Below are 16,847 nucleotides of genomic sequence, written 5' to 3'. Positions count from 1 at the left end.
CCAAAGAGAATGACTTTGAGTCCTACAAATGAACCCATTCCCGCTCCCTCACTTTAGTCATAGTGTTTCATCTACCATCAACAGCCCGATTCTCCACTCCACATGCCGCACACTCACTCAGCTTCCGAGAACGCGATCCTTTTTCCCATACCGCTACTCCCTGAGCAGAGTGGAACCAGCTTGTGCTGCTACCGCATCCTTTACATAACTGCCACATGGTGCCTGACGACACATTAATGAGCTTTTTATATCAGTTTCCCTGTACCAGAGTCTAAATCCTTGAAAGCCAGAATGCATCTTGTTCATCCCTAGAGTTTAGCACAGATGTCTGTTTCACACATCGAGATTGCTTAATTAATGTTTGTTGAATGACAATGTGAAGGTACAGCTAACAGCACCTTCTCCTGCAAGTAGCAGTCAGTTCTGGGCTGCTCCTGGTAACTTTCCCCACTTCACACCTTCTGCTCTGGGCTAGGTGCTTCCTGCTGGGCTCCTGGAGCTCCCTATGCATGATGCTATCCTCCTGGGCTGTGCTGGTTTCCTGTTATCTCTTGATGACTGGACTGTAATCTAGGAAATCAGGGACTAGGTCATTTGCTGCTGTCCCTCCAGAGCTCAGCCCAGGGTCTGACACAGAAGAGCACTTTACTTAAGAATAAGGGCATCTCAAGAATTATATTCTCTCTGTTTACTTTTTTCTTAAAAAAAAAAAAAAAGGAGGGGGGCATCTTTTCATTATCCACTTTACAGTTAAAGTGAGTTTTCATAAATTGTTTAAATGTCCCTTTTCCCTCATTACCTGCTCCAGCAGCTCCCAGGTGAGTCTGCCTGACCCCCAGGCAGGGCTACCTGACCTCCCCTGATGCTCACTTTCAGAATTACTTCTGTTTCACCAAGGTGTACCTTCTACTACTTTCCCTTTCTGTGGCAAGAGTTTATAGATTTCCTGTATGTTAATCATTGCTATTTTTATTTTTTGTTAACATGGATAATCAAGACTTGACAGAATTGTTTTCTTAGCTGCTGAGTAAAGTGCAATTCTAGGCCTGCTCCATACTTATTACTTGATATTTAACATTAGTGAGGAGTTGCTGAATTCCATCCACAACTTTACCTCATCCGAAGCAGAAACTAATCCCTAGACTCAAACAAAAAGTCCTCTGGAATGCCTCTGATTGATGTACCCATCAATATAATCAATGAGGTCACCCCAGATCTTCCAGACCAAAGAAAGTCTATTCTGTTGACTGTGCAATGGAAGCAAGGGAACAATGAAATGCCTCTGAGGCTAGGGAGAGGGACCGTCCATACCTGATAAGTATGGCGATCAATGATTCCTGAAGGAGTTCAAATTCAGCATTGAAACAATTTGTTTTCCAAGTTTTCATTTAAAACAAGGCAATCCACTCTGAAACACCCTGGCCTCCAGAACTCACTCACCCCGTGGTGTTGGTTGTGTAATTAGTGTAGAGGCTGACTTGTACACAAAGTTAGAATGTGAACCAAGGTTCTCTGACTCTTAATCAAGTCTTCTAAAGCTTCTCTATAATGCCTGTTGTTCTCAACTGAATAAACACCAGATTTAACAAGGGCAAATATCTGTACTGCTAATTCCCTTACATCCTTCAAGGCTTTACTCAGTGTCAGCTACTCAAGAGGACCTACATTGATTGCTCTATCTAAAACATCACCCGCGCCAAAGCCTGTGTTAGCACACCACATCTTTTACCTGCTCTTTTGCTTCTCTCCATAACTCTTACTACCTTCTAATATATCACATAATTTAGTTACTTATTACAATTAATATTTAGTTTGCCACCTCTAAAACAGAACCCCCACAAGGGGAGAAATCTTTGTTTTGTTCACTAATGTCTCCCTAGCACTTATAAGAGATACAGGCACATAACGTTGTTATCTACCAACTGAACTGTGTCTCCTCAAAATTTATATGTTGATGCCTTAATCCCCAATGTGACTGTTTGGAGATACGGTGTTTAAGGAGATGCATCAGGTTAAATTAAGTCGTAAGGGTGGGGCCCTAATCCAATAATACAGGTGTCCTTATAAGAAAAGGAAGAGAGAGGTACCAGGGGTACATGCACAGAGGAAAGGCCAGATAAGGACACAAGAAGGCAGCCAGCCATATGCCAGGAAGAGAGGCCTCACTAGAAACCAGCCTTGCTGATACCTTCATCTTGGACTTCTAGACTCCAGACTGTGAGAAATAAATTTCTGTCTTTGAAATCACCCAGTCTGTGGCATGATTATGTCAGCCCCAGCAGACTATAGCTGGTGCTCAGTAAAGAGCTGTGAAGTATGTAGAGTTCAGTTTCACTCTTCAGATGCATCTTGTCGTCATCCCCATCACGTCTCAGCTCTCTTGTTGAAAATACTGATCCTGAAATATCAACACACCTAGAAAGTGCTGGCTATACAATTAACTTATCTATTTTAGCAGAAGAATCGTCATGTCACTAGCACCAGGAAAGGTACTGTGGCTCTATCTTCACTTTAGTTTAGAAGTCACAGGGTAGATGTAGTTTTAGCCTCAAAAGCTGGATCTTATACAGTTTAATGTAGATCAATTTTATAATCATGAATTAAATAATTCAAAATGATACAACTACTTTATCTTTCAAATATATAATGGGTTAAATATATTCCTTTTGGTGAAACTGGGAACTTAACGACCAAAAGAAATTACTTCAAAAATATTTTCTGTAGAATCAATCAAAGTTTTATGGGTTTAGTAAACCTCTTGTGTGTTTGTCACAGCCTGAACAATTATTTCTCTTTGACATAACATATACAGTCTCTACCAGGTGGGAGGGAGGGAGGAATAGTTAGTAGGAGGAAGGGATGAATAGACAGAGGAAGGTGGGAGAAAGAAAATGCAGTACTGCTAAACCAGGCCTCATTAGGCTTCAAAGCACTCTTTAAAGCAATTCTATAAATTTATACTCCCACATGCAATATGTAATGGTTTCCATTTCCCTTAAATTATCATAAAAGTTCTTAGGTTTTGACCAATCTTATGGATATAAATGGAATCTCATTGTGATTTTAACTTGCATTTACCCTAATAACATATAATTCTGAGCACCTTTAGAAATGTTTCTTTTATATTCTGATTTATACTTCTGTTGAGTTAACTCTTTATAGTCTTTGTGTATTTTTCTTTCAGTAGCTTGTCATTTATTTATTAATTTGTAGTTATTTATATAATTTAGACATTAGTCATGTCATGTGTGTGTAGACTGAAAATATTATCCCTAATAACACTGTGTTGTGCAATCCTGTGTCAAGAACTGTGAAGGGTATGAGACTTTAAAGTATTTACAAGATAGCAAGTTAACCAGCCAAGATGACACAGATACCCATAGAAGATCGAGATACTGGTAGGAGACTCCTGAGTCAAAGACAAAAAGATAGCTTATCACTTATAGTAATGGTTTTAGCCAGATTGTGAGAATTTCTGCACTAGTTCCACGAGCCTCATTCCCACAGGCCAATGCAAAAATGACCAGATAACACCTGCACACACAGTGGGCTGCATCGCAGAAGAAAAACCATGAAATTAGATATCTGAATCACTCACAAAGGGCAGAATGCTTTGGGAGACATTATCTCTATCTTCTAAAGCTATTCACTATGTAAACACCTTGGAAAGGTAGTCCACAGCAAAGGGCTATCAGTGCTCACTCTGCATGTCATTCAGAAACACGAGACCTACTTAAAATGTCTCCCCAACAATATCACCCCTCATTTCTATGCCACTTTCACTATTGATTACCTTTTCTATAACCACACCAATCCCTAAGCCACCTCTATTATTCTGACCAACAAAAGCTGAGGTAAGGCTAAATCCATCGATTTGTTTCAGATAACATTTAATTATCAAAGGACTCCAAGAAGCAGGGGGAGGTCACTTGGCAGTATTGATCCCAACCGTGCCCCTACAGGGGCCTGCAACTAATCAGCTAAATAAATCCCTAAATCATCAGGCTCTATCTTTAAAAAAAAAATGCGTGGCTTTCCCTTTAAATTTTAGTAATGACCTTTCCTCTTGATTGAAGTTTTCATCTAGGTACTGTAGGATGTATTAGTGATGGCACAGACTTCACCTTGGCCCACGAAGAGGGAGTCTAGGCTAAGCCCATCATCCACAATGGTCTTGGCCAGTGAATGGAGGCTATCCTGGACACCTTCTAGGGCCAGACGGTGGTATGATTGGACATTCCCTCCCCAGGAGCCAACAGTGTTGCTCTTTCTCCACCACTTGGAAATTGTAATTATTCAAGTAGCTGTAACTTCACCATTTTTCCTATTATTTCCAACTTTCTTTTGGGAAGGTCAGGTGCAGGAGGACAATGGCATTTTAATAAATCTTCAAGAAAGTCATTATATCCCACACACAGGCAGTGTACTCACCTAGTCATTATCCTTATAATCTATAACTATGAGTCCAGAGATAACCTGGGTGGAGGAACCAGAATGGCCTGAAGTCCGATGCTCATTTTTGGTTGGCTGCCACCCACAGAGTAAACCAACCTTTCCACCCTGAGACTGACAATATTAGGAGAAAGAATCACCATGCCCAGGAATGGTCAGGGTAGAATCTCAAATCTTCAAAATATATCTACATAACTAAAAAAAAAAGGTCTGTTTTTCTCTACATGTACACAATCCAACACTTCACTTCTGATACCAAATGTGTGGAATTCCTTTCTTCATATTAAACAATTATACTAACGACCCAAAGTTACCGCAGACACCACAGGTTAAGGGCACAGTCTTACGAGACTACCTCCCACTTCAGATGCCAGCTGCAAGTCCCAGATTGTCATCTGTGCTCCTAACTGACTAGCTATAAATCAGGGGTTTCTGCAACCCTCTCCTTGCATTCGATAATATGCTAGAATGGCTCACAGAACTCGGAAAACTGTTGTACTTAAAATTATTGGTTTCTTGTAGAGGATATCATTCAGGAAGAGCTAATAAAAGAGTTGTATAGGGCAAGGTATATGGGGAAGGGTGCAGAGTTTTTGTGCCTTCCCCGTTTCACCTTTCTGGCACCTTGTTGTGTTCACCAACCTGGAAGCACCCCATACCTCTTTAGTTGCAGTTCTTATGGAAGCTTCATTACATAGCTTGGATTGATTAACTCATTAGTCATTGGTAAGTCTGTCTCCACCTTCTCTCTCTTCCCTACAGATCAAGGATGGGGCTGAGGGTTCCAACCTATAACCATACGGTGATGGTTACTCTGGCAACCAGCCCCTTCCTCTAAGATGGCCTCATTAGCATAAATTTAGGTCTGGTTGGAAGGGGCTTATTATAAATAACAAAAGATGCTCCTCTCCCTCCTTTCAGAAAATTACAAGGTTTTAGAGACTGTGCCAGGAACTGGGGATGAAGACCAAATATATGTTTTTATCATGTCACAATAACTTTCTCCCCTCCTCGTGATCATCATCCAGGAGGGACAACTGCATTCAGTGACCAAGCTGCTTTACTAAGCTGTGTACATCAGAAGGAGGCAAAGGAGACAGAGTCAGAAATCTTATTGAGTTTATCAATTATTACCAATACCAGAAGCCTATGAATGGTGGGGAGCATCAAATACCTTAACTATCAGTCTACTACTGGGAGACTTTTGTAATAAAAACTGTACATGGTCAGATTGTGAGTAGTCTGGAGAGCCAAATATATGACACAGACTAATTTCTAAGACCATCTGCCAGGGCTGTGCAGGAGCAATGCCCTATGGACTGTGACTTCCTTTACCATGAATAAGGAAAGGCAACTTTTGACTGGAGTCACAAAGCCAGCAAGCAGTGGTAACCTTCGGTCAGATACGCAGAGTGCTTTATACATACCCAGTGTATGATGGTTTATATGTTGTGATGATCAGTATGATGATGGATCCAGGTAACAAGGATATAATTTGGACACTGCAGGCTTGATCAGCAGCTGGATGCCAGTTGGTCTCCTCAGGGAATAAGCCCTTACTGTAGACATCTACAAGAATGACACAAAGCTCCTACCAGCAGCCACAGTTTGTTTCCACAGGTTACAGCCCCAAAGAAACCCCTTTTTCATATGCAATCTGTACTTTTCCAAGTGTTAAATAAAAGAGATGAGTCAGTAAAAAGATAAAAAGTTTATCAAAGGGGAGTGAGTACTGGCTAGAACGATGAGAACGACCTTGCTTTCTGCGCACGGAACAGAAATTGTCCATTCTCAGTTCTACACGGCTATTGCTGAGCTGAACAGCCGCAACAGCCCGGTGGACACCATATGGTTTCTGTGTGTCTGAACCATCAGGGCAACAGGTCAAGGTGTTTAGGGCAACTGACTGAAGACTCCAGTGACTTACCAGATTTTTCAAACTGTAGAATGGTGGTTAAATTATTCCAAAAGAAATAGCTGCTCCTGGGGTTAGGCCAGCTGTTTTCTTCGGTGTGCCATTTGCATTTGAAAAGTGAGACTTGTTGTTTTCTTCCCTACTTGCTAGTCATCGAGTCTCAGTTTTCCCACCAAAATGGGACTATCAGGCACAAGAGTCAAAGTCTCTACAGATCTGACATTGAGTTTTAACAAGAGTTCAGTAGCAAGCCAATAGCAAATAGCAAGCTACTTTTCAAAAGTGATGTCCCTGGAAGTTGTACAAGAAAGACAATGAGTTTAAGACACCAAGACGAACTTCTGAGAGGCTGCCACCTCTCACCACAGGTTCTACTCAGCAAAGCACGTGCCACAGAGACTTGCAGCAGAATGTGATCACAGGAATAATGGGGCCTTAGGTCTTTACAGATATAATTTTTTTCCTTATCTCTTTTGATGCTTTAACTTCTCTCATTAAGATTTTTTTTTTTTTTGTAGGTTGTTATTCTATGGTTGCTTTTAAAATATTTACATTAGCTTTGGTATTCTGCAGTTTAACTGTGCTGGTGTACTTTTCTCTAAATAGCTAAGAATTCACATATCACGTAGTATTATAAATAGCATCCCCCTGGAAGTGCTTATATTCTCTCCTGCTATAAATCCTATTCTACGAAAGTTTGTTCTTGCCATTCAGTCTTCCAAGTCTTTTATCCTTATGTTTATATAATATTTCCTGTCTGTCTCTGTGGAATTTTTTGTCATTTTTCAGATATTTTCTAGCTTACTAATTCCATATTTACCTGCTTATTAGTTACTCTTTGAAACATATGTTGCATTTTTTTAATTTTAGAAGTTTTTAATTTCTAGAATTTTATTTGTTTCCTTTTCAAGTCGTTATTTTTTTCATAGTGGTCTTTCAGACCATTTATCTCTCTGGAAAACTGATTCTAAGTGTGTAACATATTATTCTTGTTATGAGACCTTATAAATTAGGGCTTGTTTTCTTTAGCGAGAATCTTTTTTTTTTTTTTTTAATTTCTGGAGAGTCAGAGAATTTCTCTAGATTTATTTTGCATTTGCTTCTTCCTGGTATCCAAGAGAATCTCCAGCTCAGGATCAACTTTCATGATGATTTCTCTTCATGGAGGTCTCAGTTCATATGGAAATTCAAGCCCAAGGGAGACACAGCTCTATTACTTTGAACTCTCATGGAAAACATTCAATTCAAAATCCAGGCAATGAGATATGAACTTTCTGCCCATCTTCCAATGCTGAATGGTACATATGTCCATCTGCAGATGGGAATTTGTGTGCAGAAAAGGTTGACTTAAGTCATACACGGACTTGCCACTGTGCAGTGAGCCACACCCCTAAGCCCCCAGGCTGCTCAAGGGTCGATTGTATTTTTTTTCCTAGCCCACACTTTTACTGAGGGTATAATCTTTTGAGGGTGCTAATAAAAGGTTTCAGACTTAGTTCTCTGTGTTACTTTGGCCCCATAAATGTTCTCTCGTACTCATATAATGTCCCAAATCAAGCACTGAAGCCCACGACAAAAAGTGAATTATTAATAAATGGTGAAAACATCTGTAAAGTGAAGCTATTCAAAAGAATATTAACTTAGCACTGCAAAGCAACAAAGCAGCTTGCACAAATGTTTCTATAATACGATATAACATTGTGCAAGTATTTACATAATAAATATTGGGGTGGGTAGAACTAAGACAAATTCTAAGTTATATTTTATATGAGTCTACATCATTGAGTGTTTAAACAGCAAGTATTATTTTTATGATAATAGGCAAAGGCATATAAATTAAAAAGCACATAAAACTGTTCCCCTGAGCATACGCAGATACACAAAATGTTAGTCCTATTTTTATTTCTTGCCCCCAATTACACATAATTAGATAAAAGAAAGAGGAACAAGGAAGAAACTGCCGTTTTAATTTCGGTTTAAATGGAGTGGTCAGAAGAGCTGCAGCATGGGGAATCTGCAGTTTAGGCAGCAGCACAGAACAGTTCAATTTGAAAAGCAAGGACTCATTAGTTTAATGCAAGGCCAAGCTGTGATCCCCACAGAGTCCCTGTAAGGCAAGGCTTTGGCAAACAAGAAAGCAGAGCAGTCAGGCTGGGGAAAGTCACACTCCAAAGGTTGCCTCTGCAAGGCTATTTTCTATAACTCCAAGTGAGAATTTAAACTCTAATGAGAGAACTTATTTTAAACGCTCCTCATTGAACTAGCAAAGTTTAGCTATTTAAACATACTATTCAATATTTATCTTCCGAACTGAAAGTAACATCTCCTGTTAGACATCCTGATAATATATTATTTCCACTGCTATGGCACTTAGCACTTTGTGCATTTCAGGGAAATTGTAATTCCTGTGTTTCCACCCCTTCTGTTAAATAACACTGCTTAAGGATAGTGACCTTGACTTGTTTATCTTTGAATAACCAAGAGTGACTCCAAATAAATAATCGTTGAATTACAAGTGGTCCTCATTCATTCATTTATTTTATGTCATTTGTGTGCTTACTATGCAGCAATCACATTTCTATGGGTCAATGAAAGAGCCATGAACAGAACAGGCCAAAAGCCCTGCTGTAATGGAGCTTACATTCTACTGCAGTGAGAGAGATAAAAATTAGTAAAATGTGTCATGTTAGAACGTAATAAATGCTGTGGAAAAAAAGAAGTGCGGTAAGAAGTGTAGGAAGAGTTGGGGGACCAGGTGTAATTTTAAATAGGGTGACAAAGGCACACTTCGTGAAGAAGGCAGGGAGGGGTGAGCCATCTGAATATCTGGAGAAAGCACATTCAAGGAAGAGGGAAGGGCAGAGGAAAAGCCCTGAGGTGGGAGCAGGTCTGCTAGTCCAGAATCAGTAAGAAGCCCAGTGTAGGTGGAGCAGAGAAATCAGGAGCCAGAAGAGTAGGAGATGAGAGCAGAGGAGTGACCCAGAATATGTCACGTACCTTGTGAACCACGATAAGGTCTTGGACATGTGCATAGAATAAAACACCTGGCATGTTTGCTTGATCCTAAGATCAACTACACAAAAGACATTGTCATTTATCCTGGAGTTTAGAGTGAGAAATGGCATCCCAACCAGAGGAATGACTAACATGATTTATATTTTACAGAATCAGACTATCAGACGTGTTGAGGGGAGACTGTAGGGTGAAGGACAAAAGAGAGACTCATGTGAAGGCTATTCCATTAATGTAGGAGAGTGATGGTGGTGGCATGGACCAGGGATGTAGCAATCAAAGTGGTAAGAAATCATTAGCTTCTGGATGTATTTGTAAGTTAAAGACAAGAGAATTTACTAACAATTGGGTATTGTAAAAATTGTGAGAAATACAATGCAATAGATAAACTTCTGAGGTGGAGAAAGGGTGAGAAAGAGAGAAAAAGGAATGAAAGGGAGATAATCTAGTATTAGCCATTTTTGATCTGTAGCAAATTATTTAATAGTTTTTGGAAAGAAAAGAGACATTTTTGAGTGCCTATACGCACCACCTAAAAGTTAAATATTTTATATTTAGATCAAGCTTCTGAGGTAGGTGTTGTTATTATTTTCACTTTACAGACAGGGAAGCAGACACTAAGAGGTTAAGTAACCTACTTGCCATCTCACAGCTGGAACTTTGCACAACCAGGATCGAAAACTAAAAGCTCACCTCCAGAACCTATACACTCTAATGGCTTTAGATGATATCTGATACTGTTTCTTTCACTTAAATTATATAATTTCATTGAAATCTTTTATAAAATCAGTTTACTACAGCCATGCGCGGGTGCACACACGCGCGCACACACGCTCGCTCACACACACACACACACACACACAAACACACCAGTTACAAAGATATACTAGCACCATCTAGTGGCATTGTTAATCTCAGTCTACAGTGGAATACATACAGAGATATTCAGTATTTGTATACGAAGTAAATAAAGATGCTATAAATATTTGGGAGGAACAGTGATCAAAGAAATATGACTAAAGATTAAATAAAAGACGTTTGCAATGCCCAATTAATCTTCAGATTGAACATTTCTTTTATCTTTTAAATGTCAGTGAAAAAGGGGTTTTCTCTTTCCACATTTGCTCATTCATTTATTCTTTCACTTGTTTCTACATTTAATTATATATTATATATACTTCATATTCTGAAAATTTTGTATATTCAGCATTGTACTAGAGCTAAATGATGAATTTATAAAAATTTATGAGAAAGTTTAAGTCCCGATAGACTTTGGGGGGAAATAAATGTGAATAATACAGTCATTAAAATCTAGTGTAACGAATGTGAAGATAGAGCAGTGCTGGTAAAGAAATAATCAACTTCACTTAGAACTGAAGGAAGCCTCATAGAAGAGATGATAATTCTAACGTTTTTACCTTTCTATCAACTGCCAAGTACTGTTATTGATCTATTTGCATTTAAACCTTCAAAGTACTGCCATTAAATTTGAATGTCCATAAATGCTACATTCACCACCTATATGTTATGTTCATTACCTTTCTAATATATAACTAGTGGCTTTCTATGCCCTACATGATAATATAAAGAAGACTATAAAGTCAAAACGGTTAATTTAAAATCCGGGCTCCATCACTTACTTGTTGAATTATATGGAACTTGCCACTTAAACTCTATGTGCCACAGTTTTCTCATCTATATAGTGTGATAATTCTAGTTCCTAATTCATAAGGTTGATGTAATGAATTATTACAGTTATTCTAATCCTCTGAATTCTGTCCAACAGATAGTTAACAAATAATATTAGTGGGGACCTGTTCGAATTTCCATTATTAGGGCCTTTCCTCTCTGAACTAGAAGGGAGTACTTGACATCCAAAGTCTCTTTTAAAATATTTAGGTTTCAAATCAATTCAGTTTATTTAGAGCTAGCTTATCCCTTTCATATGCACATTCTACTCTACCCGGACCAGCGCCTTCTCTATCCTTAAATATTCTCATCGATATTGCCTATGCCTTTACCTAATTAAATCCTACCTCTTCTTTGAAGGCTTAACTCATGTCAACAATTTCCGTAAACTCTCATTTTATTGATATTATTTTTTATGAATTTCTATAATTCTCTGAGTCTTAGTTCACTGCCCATAAGAGCCTTCGTTTTTGGCCTTTAATAATAATACTATTTACTTTAAGTGTGTATGTACTGTTTTTTCCATTTCGGTGATGTTCACTTGGAATAAAAGAACAAGCATCCCACCTCCAAAAAGGATATTATATTAAACTCATATAAATAACTTTACAAACTCTTCCTCTCTCCTAGAATTTCCACATGGCCCTCATCCCCAGTCCTGTTAAGGAATCATTACTTTAGGGCACAAATGTTAATGTGGGTTGTATAATTTTTCTAAGGTATATTAGTATGAAAAAATGCTAAAAACTACTAAATTGAAGACATTTCATTCCCTTTAAATAGCTTTTTCAAAAAATTTTACTTGGGTGAATCCATTAAGAAATGTTTTATATCATAGATTTTAAAACAACAAAATAACAAACTGGAAATTATTTAAGAAAATAATTTTAAGGGCACAAGTCTTTTCTTATATAAGAGATGTCACATTTGGAAAATTTAAAAGGGGTAGACATTAAAGTTAAAATAGCTAATATTAATTAAGGTCCCTATCTCTTGATGATGCATATTGAGAGAATCATTTCAAGAAGCCATAATTATTTGGTGAATTAATGGAACATAGGCTTAGAGTTCCTTTGTCAGCAAACACCGCCCTGGTTCCCGAGTTCCCACAGGAGCAAAGGTCCACAATCATCACACAGTTCTGCGCTGTAAGTCTAACTTAATATCAATCTTCTCCCCAAGTGGGTCTTTCAGTCTCTTCAGAGTGATTTACTCACACCACAAATGCAAACACACAGACACAGGATTACCCCTGACCCTACACTGCTCTTTTACCCACTGACTTACCATCTTGAATGGCGTACAAGTCAGGGTTTTCCACAGAAGCAGAAACAACAGAATACATACAGGTATCTGTACATACTTGCTTGATAGATGGAGTGAATAAGACTCCTTACGGATGAACCTGAGACAATGGGCCGCCGCACTAGGCACCCAAGTGTTTCTCATAACAGGAATCACCTGCAGTCCTTTAGTCCCGCAAGATTCAGCATTCACCGGGAAGAGTGAGTTGCCTCACCTGCGCTGCAGGCCAGGCCTGATTCCACTGTTCTCTGAGACGCTCCTGGCACTCAGCGCGTCCTAGCGCGTCCTCTCCCGGCCCCTCCACACAACAAAAAAACAAACAAACAAACTCAATATTTCCTCCTCTATTTTCTTCATATCTATCTATATCTATTTTAAGTGTGTGTGTGTGTGTATGTGTGTGTGTGTGGTGTGAGAGAGGAGGCTGGGGGAGAGAGAGAGAGAGAGAAAGAGAGAAGAGAGAGAGAGTGTGAGTGTCTAAGATTTTTAAACCATTAGTTCAGGGTGTTGTACAGACTGGCAATCTCAAAATCTGTGTGGTTTGGGCAGGCTGGAGACAGACCCAATTGCAGCTCCAAAGGTGGTCTGCAGGCAGAATTCTGCCCTCCTGGGGAGAGGTCAGTCTGTTTCTATTAAGAGCTTCCACTGACTGAATGAGGCCCACCCACATTATGGAGGATAATCTGCTTTATTCACAAAATCTACTGATTTAAATGTTAATCTCATCTAAAAACACCTTACGGAAACATCTAGAATAGTGTTTGACCAATAGCTGAGTACCTAGCCTAATCACGTGGACCCATAAAATGAACCATCACGAATGGCTTCTCCATCTTCTGTCACAATGCTGCTTTTTCTTTCTTGCCCAAATATGTTACACTTCCCTAATCCTATAAATCCGTTTTAATCTCTTATCTGAATTATTTTAACCCTCTTGAACTTAACCCCTACTTTAGGATCTTAAAATTTGAAAAAATGATATTGAAAGCCTTAGAACCTATATTAGCTCACGTTTTTACTTATGTTATCTCTGAGTTTGTAAAATGTGGATCTTAAAAACAGCTGTGTTGTATTTCTCCCACACTTACCACCATGTCTGAGAAACAGTATTAAACAAATAACCTGTTGAGTAACTGCAACCTGTCATTCAAAAACCATTCATTGAGCTTCTGTGTACATGAGAATATAAACTCTACAAGCTCCTATATTCATATCTGTTTCATTTATTGCTATAGCCTCAGTACCTAGAAGAGTACCTGGCTCATAATAGCACCTTAATAACTATTTAGCAAAGGAATTAGAAAAAGTCAATGGCAAATAATGAGGGAATTAAACAGAACATAAGCTCCATAAAAGAAGAGATTTTTACGCTTCATTTTTATATTCCAAGTACCTGACATAACTCTGGACATAACTGCTCATTAAGTGAATTGCATTGACCCTAGCAAAAATTCAATAGATTCTCTGTATTACCAATTACCACCATGTGGATAAATGCTTTTATTTGCTGAAAGAGAAAATCCCAATATAGGAAAGGTGCAGTCAGATTCTACTAATCAAAATAAAAATTATAACTATTTTGTTTTTATTCTATTAAAGCTTATTATACCTTACTAGGATCCTTCAGTTGAATTCTATTATTGAACCACCTCAGATCTAAAATATTGTGTCTTGTAAAGTAAAACTGAATAACTGAATATACTCTATACATTTTAGCAAGAAATGATAAATTTTGAACATCTTTCAGATACCTTTGTAACTCTACAAAAGATAAATTTAACATAAATATTTTTAAATATCCACTCTACACACATAAAATAAGTTAGAATAATATTATTATCAATTTCATACTTTTATATCTGTCTTCCAAAGACAAAAGTTCAGCATGCTTGTTTTTCTCTATAAGTGTTTAACTTTCAATATTTAAATAAATGTATTAACATGATTATTTGAAGAAAGTACTATGATTACTTAGATCATTTGCACAAGATTTTTGGCAATAGTATAACCAAGAAACTCCTGCTAAGAAAGACTGCCATAAAATAAATAAATAAAATAAAATAAAATAAAATAAAATAAAATAAAATAAAATAAAATAAAATAAAATAAAATGCATATTTTTTAAGGACTGTTTCATTAATTCTACAAAAGAAAACTAAGAACTTCTAACTAAATGTTTTTAGGTTATAACATTTATTTTTATAATGAAGTCAAAAAAGGATTGGGGTTGAGATTAGAGAAAGAATATTGTTCCATACTCATCTGATAGAGTGTCCATATAGATGATATAACATCTCATGGAAAGATGTGGTTACCTCAGTCATTTTCAAACCCTCAAGTCCATCATCTCATGTGATCCATCTATATATGTGTGAATCAAAACCAAACTCGTTATTATGTGAAATGACAGAAAAAGACATTTCACTAGAAAGCTTTCTGCAATTATTCCATTTCTCTTGTAAAATTGGTAATAAAAGTATTGACTTTTTCCTTCATAGGACCTGATCGGTGACCTGAAGGAGAAGCTCTCAGATCACTTCAAAGATGTTATGGTTGGCCTCATGTACCCACCACCATCTTATGATGCTCACGAACTCTGGCATGCCATGAAGGTAGTGGTCTGATGCAAAAATATACCTGTAACCGGTACAGGCCAATATTTTGGCAGAGAAGTAACTGTCCTGTGATGTTGCTACCTGTGATCAGGAAGGAGGAGGGTATATCTGAGCAAAGATGAAACAACAGAGATGCCGTGGCCAGGACAAGTGACCCTCTTAGGAAGAGGGGGCTCTGGAGCCCAGAGGCTGGGAGTAGCCCAGTTTTCTTATACAAACTCAGACTCACTGGCCCAGCTAAGCTACCAAGAGGAAAAAGTAAATAAGCTTCAGGGTCTATTCAGATTTATCTCTCCTCAGTATATATTCACATATTAAGGGAAAATGTTAGTTGTGAACCTCTTTAAATTATTTATAAAAATTGAACTCATTAAGTAAAAATAGAATAATGAGTCAGACAAAATACAAATGACATTTTTATTTGGATATTTTTGTGATCTTAAATCTGTCCTTTACAAAAAGTATTGCTCAAATGTATCAAAATTTTACTTCTGAAGAATTAGAACCATTCTTCCTCACAGGAAAGTCATTTCTATGAAATAATTTGACTACAGATTTGTTAGAAATTTTGTTGGCTAGGGATGCGGGACAAAAGCCTTTTACATCTTTTCAAATGTTGTTATTAAACATCTGCAGAACTGTTGAAATCCTCCCAATACGATGCCTGCCAATGACCGAATTACCACGATGTGTGACATGAAAGAGGAAAGGAGAAAAAAAATTAGGGAACCTGCATTTCGATCATCATATATTTGCAGATCAGTATAGGCATAGTATAGAATTCACATGAGTTTCAACTAATCGCTCTTTTTTTAAGTTGCATATGTCAATTCCAACCTCTTGCAAAATTATGCAACTAAAATCTGTGAGAAGTTATAGGTTACTGTTTAGATGAAATTGTAATATTTTATAAAATATCTCATAGAATGGTAAGGATTATTGAAGCGTTCCAGAAAAAGATGTGTTGTCTTTATTTTTTAGGCAAGGTAACCCTTGGTTGACCTCACAGATTGCGAGGACTTTGTCAGTTTACAATCCCTTATATTTTATTTTTATGCCTACAGCACCTGGTCTTCATATGTGGTCTCCCATCCAAGTACTAACCAGGCCTGACCCTGCTTAGCTTCCAAGATCAGACAGGATCAGGCTTGTTCAGAGTGGCATGGCTGTAGACAAGATGTGTTGTCTTTAAAATCACTGTAACAGACTCTAGAAAGTACCCAGTGCAAATATTTAGGCAAATGGTACAAATTTCACATCTAAAGAGAGGCAGGATGAATTCCCCGAAATATTACTGGGAATTTAGGAGCCAGGTTTCAGCTTTCCACAGAACTGATATCCTAGCAGGAAAAAAAAAAATCATTTTCATAAGCATTGTTTAAACATCTTTTTTCCACATTATTTAGAAATGCCTACACTGTTTTAATCGAAATGAAAGAACAGTTTCAGGTAATAATATCTTTCTCAGGATCAAACAGCTGATAAATAGGAACACCAGCACTGAACTGGGACTATCTTGATTCCAAATACAATTCGTTTTGCCTCTGCCACCTGTCAGAATTTCAGGAAAGCTGTATACATTTATACTACATAAGGTGCACTATTATTCCCTGTACAAATACCCTTATATTTCTCTATTTCTCTCTCTCCAGGGAGCAGGCACTGAAGAGAACTGTCTCATTGACATATTAGCTTCAAGAACAAAAGGAGAAATTTTCCAGATGCAAGAAGCCTACTATTTACGTAAGGAAATATACATATATACATATATTTTATACACACATATACTTCATATTTTTCAAATAACACACAAAAAAATCCAATTTATGTATTTTAAAGAATTTTCTAAGATACTCATA

At 37.7% G+C, this 16,847-nt stretch overlaps 1 protein-coding gene and 1 pseudogene across 1 annotated transcript in view; one reads left to right on the top strand and one right to left on the bottom strand.

Annotated features, from left to right (window-relative positions):
- Positions 1-16,847, top strand: part of LOC120613388 (annexin A10) — a 60,240-nt gene that overhangs the window by 26,720 nt on the left and 16,673 nt on the right. The window contains exons 4-5 of the mRNA XM_039876134.1: positions 14,872-14,985; positions 16,641-16,731. Coding sequence (XP_039732068.1) covers positions 14,872-14,985; positions 16,641-16,731 — 205 coding nt within the window. The remainder of the gene's footprint in view (positions 1-14,871; positions 14,986-16,640; positions 16,732-16,847) is intronic.
- Positions 16,044-16,162, bottom strand: LOC120613540 (uncharacterized; annotated as a pseudogene).

The sequence above is a fragment of the Pteropus medius genome, unplaced genomic scaffold, assembly GCF_902729225.1.
Source record: "Pteropus medius unplaced genomic scaffold, Ma_sr-lr_union100, whole genome shotgun sequence".
Classification (NCBI taxonomy): domain Eukaryota; kingdom Metazoa; phylum Chordata; class Mammalia; order Chiroptera; family Pteropodidae; genus Pteropus; species Pteropus medius.
Note: the sequence above shows the minus strand (reverse complement) of the source record. Positions and strands in the feature narration are given on the sequence as shown.